Source organism: Desmodus rotundus, chromosome X (assembly GCF_022682495.2).
Source record: "Desmodus rotundus isolate HL8 chromosome X, HLdesRot8A.1, whole genome shotgun sequence".
Classification (NCBI taxonomy): Eukaryota; Metazoa; Chordata; class Mammalia; order Chiroptera; family Phyllostomidae; genus Desmodus; species Desmodus rotundus.
The window spans coordinates 64,697,605-64,705,389 of NC_071400.1; the positions used below are offsets into that span (position 1 = coordinate 64,697,605).

The 7,785-nt window shown below is 45.0% G+C and overlaps 1 protein-coding gene across 2 annotated transcripts; it reads left to right on the forward strand.

Annotated features, from left to right (window-relative positions):
- The first annotated feature begins 3,124 nt into the window (after positions 1 to 3,124).
- On the forward strand, positions 3,125 to 7,126 carry LOC112322507 (diphosphoinositol polyphosphate phosphohydrolase 3-beta). 2 transcript variants are annotated; one of them, XM_045187581.3, is made up of 2 exons: positions 3,125 to 3,760; positions 5,685 to 7,126. In XM_045187581.3, coding segments are annotated over exons 1-2 (495 nt in total). In that variant the 5' UTR covers positions 3,125 to 3,266; the 3' UTR covers positions 5,686 to 7,126. The 2 variants fall into 2 exon arrangements, with proteins under 2 accessions (XP_045043516.1, XP_071076346.1); XM_071220245.1 differs by lacking the exon at positions 5,685 to 7,126 and having other exon boundaries at positions 3,125 to 3,762.
- The last annotated feature ends 659 nt before the right edge of the window (positions 7,127 to 7,785 follow it).

Here is a 7,785-nt window from a genome sequence, read left to right on the forward strand (position 1 = left end):
CATATTGTTGTCATCTTGCTTGAAGAGGAGCAAGAGAGGGCAAACTGCAGTGCGCAAGCACTTCTCAATTCTTTGCTTGCTTCACACTTGCTATCGTCCCACTGGACAAAGGAAGTTCCATCTCCAATGCCAAGGACAATGTGGGAGGAGATACCAGCAGGCATGTGCAAACTGCAGTTGTTACTGTAACGGGCTGCTATTACAGTGTTTCATCAAATGACCTTGTTCGTGACTGGAAAATACTTAACTGTGGACAAAACAGGTGGGGGAAAGCCAGTCCCTCAAGAAGGATTTTGACCTTTCTTTAGAAATAGTCATAAACGCCCTGGCTGGTGTGGCTCAGTGGATTGACTGCCAGACTACAAGCAAAGGGTCGCTGATTCAATTCCTAGTCAGGGCACATGCCTGGGTTGCAGGCCAGGTCCCTGGTGGGGGGTGTGCGAGAGACAACCACATATTGATGTTTCTCTCCCTCTCTGTCTCCCTCCCTTCCCCTCTCTCTAAAAATATATCAATAAAATCTTTTAAAAATGATTTTTAACTATCTTGCCCTATTATCCTAATAGGTGAATGATAAAATTATTGGATGTAATTCTGGGGGTAAAATAACTAATTTCAAATTTTTCTTGACATTGTACTAAACCTACAAGTTGTGGATCCCTTTATTCAGTAACATGCTATGTATGTCTTTGCCAGAATGAATCCAGCCCATACCCCTTTCCATGTTAGAATGTCCCTATTCCTCTCTCCTCTGATAAACATGGCTCCAGCAGAGGCGTATTGCATAGCCATAATCTGATGTAGAAGTCATGGAATAAACTAGACAATGGCCCCTCTGGTGAGACAGGGAGATAGTACCCTGTAATTGTGAAGTAGACTTGTGATGTGGCTGGGGCTTGGGTGGGACACTCCTCTGCCCAGACATCAGCCTAACCTCCCGCCTTAGCTAGAGTTCCTTCTGCTTTATTCAAATCATCGTTCAAAGCTGAGTACAAGTTTATCATTCTCTACGCTAGTGTTCTAACCATATTTGTGGGCCCCCTTGGTACAACTTATTTTGGGGTGGTTGATATTGCTACTGCAAATGTCATTTCCCCTCTCCAATTTTACACATGACTATTGTTGGCACACATGAAAGCTCTCGGTATTTTAGATATTACTATTTCATTCTACGATGTAAGGGAACTTTACGTTTACACCGTTTCTTAGCTGTTTCCCAAGAACATATCCATACCATCTGCAAGTAATGACAATTTTGTTTTCTTTACCAAAATGATAGACTTTTTCCTCTTTACAATCTCATTATACTGGAAAGGACACCTGAAATGATGTTTAATGATATTGGTGATAATAGGTATATTTGCCTAGATCCTGATTGTAATTGACTTTTTTCTAGTGGTTTAGCAGCACTTGTGTATTTGTTAGCATGGGCACACAGAAATACAGCCTGCTAAAATCTATTTTCCTCATTGGTTTTTAATCATGGGGTGTTTCCTTCCTTCGTATGCTCTTGATCACCTGGCCATCACTAAAATAAGGTCAGTAGCAGTACTGTCTTTAGTGGCTGAAGTCACTCTCTTTATGTCTCCATTTAATCATTTTCTTCACATACCACCCATACACTTTTATCACATTATGCTCTAGATATTGCAGATGCCTGTCGCTGCTGAGGACAGGATCATTTTTATGAGCTATTCTGGGTATCAATGAGGTGGAACAGACCCTGGGAAGCTGAAGCAACTTGTTATTTAAAAATTGGACTCTATGTTTCATGACTCTTTTCCACTTACATCTCAGTGGATTTCCACTTGAAGGAATCATTTCATTGGAGGGCTAAGTTTTGGTGATCCTGCTTGCCCGATGCCAGCGGAGTGTCTGTTGGTAAGAGAGGGACAAAGATACCTAAGTTGCAATATGGCAAAAGTTTTGGGACAGCAAAGATCTTTCCCATGAGGCTACTACTACTGTTAGAGCAGAAACACAATATAAAACTGGAAAAGGAGAGAGAAAACTTTAGGTTGTAGAAGCTTTGGCTGGGGGCGGGATGGGACTGCTTGGCCTAGGGGTCAGGATGCCCAGAGAGGTGCCAAGGCACCAAGCGGCCTTGCTGCAGTGCCACGCCAGGAGGCTCCTAAATATCAAAATGTAGAATAGGAAGGGATTTCCATAGGCATGTTTTCCAAAACCCCAAACAGTACTCACCAGTGAGAGAGACAGAAGGGTGGATTGTGTGCAGTGTGTTGGAGGATGGAGATTCTTGGGATTTTGTAAAACACTACTTTGGGTAGTTAGTTCTCCAGCTGTTGGGTGAATATGACTCAAATGCAAGTAGGCGAGGGGCTTACAGATGAAGAAACTGAGAAACAAGGGGAGGTAAGATGTCAATAGGGGGTGAAGAAAAGTGTTAAGTTACGGGCTGTACCAAGATGCCCGGCAAGGTGAAGAATCTGTTGAAGAAATCCAATCTCCCGATATGCCTCAGCGGAGATTCGGTAAGACTTTGAGCCAATAACACCCAGGATCATTTTGACAAACGCAGCCTTGGAATAAACAGGCCGGTACCATTAATTATGGGCGATGATGAAGATGCACTTGACCCTGCTGTGTGGAGAATGCGAGCCTGTGTGTTTCGTGAACCCGGTGGGCAGTGAGGGGAAACGTCCCGTGACGCCACAGCCACGTTTAGCGCCTAGGCACACGTGGAGACAGTGCTGACCCAAGTCACAATGCGGCGAATTTAACTTTGCGTGAAGGAGATCCTCAGCCCGTGATGTGCCGGGCGCCTGCGCAGTGGGCCCCAGGCGCCGCGCTTGCGGGAGCCGCGAGACCCCCGCCCCCGCCCCTCGCCCTCCGGCGGGGACGCGCACGTGGAAAGGGACGCGCACGCGCACGCGAAGGCACCTCACCTCCCACTACACCTCCGGGGCGCCTGAGGAGGGGGCGACAGGCGCGGGAGCTGCGTGCAGAGCGGCGGACCCAGGCGGCGGCGGCGGCGGCGGCGGCGGCGGCGGCGGCGGCGGCGGGCACCGCGCCTCCTCCACGCTGACTTCGGAGCTCGGGACCCCGGCCGCCGAGGGGCGGACTGACTGACGTCTTTGACGTTCCCGCCCCCGCCCCCGCCTCATCTGGTCTTAAGCTCGGGGCTCGCGGGCTGAGGCGTCTCTCTCTCCCCGCCCCTCGCAGCGGCCCTTTCTCTCCGCAGCACCTCGTCCGGCAGCGGCGGCGACCCGAGCGGCGGCAAGCGCGCGAGCAGGCGGCCTGGGAGGATGAAGTGCAAGCCGAACCAGACGCGCACCTACGACCCGGACGGCTTCAAGAAGCGGGCGGCGTGCCTGTGCTTCCGAAGCGAGCGCGAGGACGAGGTGCTGCTCGTGAGTAGCAGCCGGTACCCGGACCGCTGGATCGTGCCGGGCGGCGGCATGGAGCCCGAGGAAGAGCCGAGCGGCGCGGCCGTCCGAGAGGTGTACGAGGAGGCGGGAGTCAAGGGGAAGTTAGGCCGGCTGCTGGGCGTCTTCGAGCAGAACCAAGATCGCAAGCACAGGACCTACGTGTATGTCCTGACCGTCACTGAGATTCTGGAGGATTGGGAAGATTCGGTGAGCATTGGGAGGAAGCGAGAGTGGTTCAAAGTCGAAGATGCCATCAAGGTCCTCCGGTGCCACAAGCCCGTGCATGCCGAATACCTGGAGAAACTAAAGCAGGGCGGTTCCCCCACCAATGGAAACTCCGTGGCCCCGTCCGTGCCCGGGAGCGACCCCTAGTATGTACCGCTCCTGCACAGACCCCTCTGCTTCCCGCCTGTCCTAGAACACCTAGTGTCCGCGCGCCTCCAGTGTCCTGTGCGGGCTTCCCGGGGGAGGGGGGCTCCTTTTGTTTCCTTGGCAGACCTCTGAATCACGCTTGCAAACTGTCTCAGTTGCCAGGCACTGTTTTCAGACAATTTGCACGTTTTTCAGATGCTTCGAAAATCGCTTCTTGGTAGCGCTGTCTAACATAGTTCAGAATGCTTAAACCACATGGGTTTTCTTTAACGGTGCCTTCACTGCTCTCCCAGCCCTTGGGGGGTGTGTTTTGCTTGTGTGTGCTCGTGCGTGTGCGCATTCGCAGTTTGGTACGAGTCTTGTGGTTTTGTAGCGAAGGCATTTAAAATCCCATCACCTCGGCTGTCTGACATCTGTCACTCATTTTTTTCTTAAGTTGTTTCCTCACTCACAGTATTGGCCCTTGTCAGCAAGCCATTCTTGTGGTGTGAATCGATTTAAATGATCAGTTTTGAATTTTAAAAAACGATGTAAGAAATTGGGCTCTTGCTGTGCTCGACAATACTTCTATCTTTAGAAATGTGGTCTAATTTGCCCTTTTCAGAAATTTCTTTATTCACTTGTACATAATTTGATTCGCAAAAATGGTTCACACTGCTAAGTTTTGACTGCTTGCTTGAAATGGCCATTCCCCATGTAGCCCACATGTAGTTTCACACGGTATTGCTTTCTGGAGTAGCCATTTCTCAGGAAGGTGTTGTTAGACAAGCACATCCATAAATCTTATCAGGAAAACTATTCATAGAGTGTGATGTAGCATGCTCGACTTCCAACACCCATTGCCCCTTTCTGAATACCCTTAGAGCAACCATGCATGCTTTTCTCAACGAAAACTAGTTTTTGAAAGAAAGTTATTTCATGTGTTTGAATTTAGCAACGTTCCAGATAAACTTCCTCACAACCTGTAACCACAAGAATGGGATCTCTATAGCGATCACGACATCCCAGTTGAGTGAGGTACCTGGATGTTCAGCTGTTACGGACTTTCAAAGTGTTAGGACACGTGAACATTCTCTCTTAAAGATTTTTTTCTTGCGTGACAATCTTTCATTTAATTTGCCTCGGTACTTGCTGGTCATCAGGCCTCCCATCTAAAATACTTAAGTCTGTTCTGGAACTATGTTTATTCCCCAGGCAGGTCTCCCGATAAACTGTTAATACCATAGTTAGCAGATTTTAAATGTTCACAGGCAAACAGCACATTGAAACGTGGAAAAGTGAAGTAAAAGGACTTTTTCATGATAGAGTTTGGTGTGATAGAAACTATATTGGGGCTTTGAAGTCAGACAAACTGGGGTTGAAAACTGCTTCCAGGTCTAGCTCACTATGTTTCTTCAGCCAAGTTATCTATCTGATGTTCAGTCTTTTAAATATAAAATTAAAATAATAAAAATAGGTACTTCATAAGCTTCTATGAGCAGCCTTTCCTGACCGCCTGGGTTAAGACATTCCCCCGTGTGTGTCGTGGTCCCCACAGTGTGCTGTGCCTGCCTCTTTCTTTGGGTGGCTGTGTGGCCAGGAGACCTCAAACTCTCTGATGGGTGGGAAGAAGCCTGAATTATTTCCAAAAGGCTAGAATTCAGAACATGGAATTCAGGATTTTTTTTTGGTCTCAGATGGCCCATCCCCCTTTTGCAAAACTAGTATCACTTCTTTCCTGACTTTTGTTTCATAATACAGATTGACCTGTGACTCACTCAGCTGCTTATCCAGACTCACATTGCATCTGCATTAGATAGCTTTTTAGAAGGCTTTCCAAATGTGAAGTGAGTGATGCAGGTAACAGGTCCTGTGTGAATTTGTTTGGAGGAATTGTTAAATTAGTATAATCCTGATAATCAGATGTTGCTTTGCTTTTTCCAGATAAACAGCAAGATCTTCAGGATTGCTTTGAAAGAATCATCAATGTGAAACGTCGATCAATGGAACTATCAAGTACAGGTGACCACTTCCCTGTTTCCACGAAGACAGCTCATCTGGGTTTCCTCCTACATCTTGGGACAGCCCTTCCTGTCTATTCTACTGACTCCTCTTGCCTTGGTTATTGTACTGTGTACGTGAACAGACTTTTAATTCAGCACCTATAGCCTTTTGTTGTGCTCTTTGATGGTTCTGCCTTCTCCATTAGTCTATGATATCCTTGAGAGCAAGGACCACATTTCCTTACTCTGCATATTCTGAATCTGAGACACTACTTGAAATATGGTTGACATCATTGAAGGTTTTTTGATTTAATTCATATTTTGTCATCACTGTGGCAAAATATTCCCCTTCCACTCCGGTGCTAGTAGAGTATAATTGCTGGCTAGGCACCATGTGTGTGGCTTTTCTGTACCAGGTGTTTCAGAAACTTTTCAAGGCAGTTCAGAGACGTTGAAGGACAAGAATTATTACATTTCTATGTCATACCACACAGTGGCTAGCACAGTTTTAAGATTACCCCATACTTAGGGCAATATTTTGTAGACTCAGTCCTTTGTGTAACAACTTCAGTGTTTTTGTACTGTTGCTAATTTGCTTAAAATTTTATTCAAAAATCACTTGCTATAAAACTAACTGTAAAAGTAAATACAATGAACACAAGCTAATATTGTGAGCTTTTATAAAAATAGATTTTAAAATGATATACAAGTAATAAATTTGATGTGTTTGCAGTATTCTAACCACTTCTTTCATGTAATTTTAACATCTCTTTGAAGAAAAGATTGTTTTTCTCATTTTAAAGATCCAGTATACTGTATTGTTTGATACCAGGGCCAACAAAGACCGCAGTACAGGCAGTTTCCAAAGTTAATTATGCCTCTTAGTTTGCCTAGGGTTGTTTTTTTTTTTGCATCTCTCACTGATTCAGTTGGCCATGGTTTTTATTCCCTTTTCCAATACACACTGCTGGCTCTTTATCCCACCTGGTTTCTGCAGATGGAAATGCAGATGACTGAGAGACAGCTAAATTGTTGTCACTTGGAAAAGGCACTGCGGGGAGGGGAAACTTCTGTGAATGGGGAACAGAAAATGAAGGATTTAGAAAGAGATGACTTGGGTCAGCTGCTTCCAGGAGAGCAACTTTGAGAAAAAGATAAAGATGTTTAGAAGAATTTTTATGGAGTTTTACCATGGGGTTTATGTCATCACTCTTCCCCAGCTCCCTCCAAAGGCCCCAGAGTGGCTTTCTTATACATTATAATGCAATTACATGGGGAAAAACTTGGGCTTCATTTCAGAGTTACATACACCCTTCCTCATGGTACCAGTGAAATGTATTGATTGTTCCCCGCAATCCTTGGCAGGTTTTTACATAAAAACACATCTCCCCAATTTATTGGTTTTTTTGTAGATGTAAAAATGGTACTGCAGTTATGTTTTTATTTTAAATCCTTATCTTTTAGAGAAATGTACTGTAAATTTTACAGATAACATGAGATACTACTGGTATTTGATTCAAAATACTCTGAAGGTGGGATAGTTGAGGGTATAGACAAAATAAGATTGGCTATAAACTGATAATTGTTGAAGCTGTGTGATGGATATTTGGGAGTTGGTTATACTATTCTCTCTACTTTTGTATATGTTTGAAAATTTCCATAATAAAAGTTGAAAAAAAACTTATTCAGTGTTTACTTGCAGGCCCCCCTCTATTCTTAAAAATGGGAAAGGGTGATCAGAAAATAAACCCACAGCCCAGACAGACTCCTCCCCTTCAAAAACCTAGGTTTTGTTTCTGAACTAAACATATTTACAGACTTGCTCTTCACTTAGCGTGAATTCTTTCCTTGGAAGTCTCCCTGTCCCACATACAAAGAGACTTATAGCCCTGTCAGTATGGCAAAGATGACCCATTTTGAACCTCGGTTGTGGACATAAGCTTGGGTTTCAGATGAGACAACACTCTTTATTTTACAATTTATCTTTTAAAAAGCATTGAATTTTTTCCTGATTACAAAATTAATTCATCTCAAAGAAAATT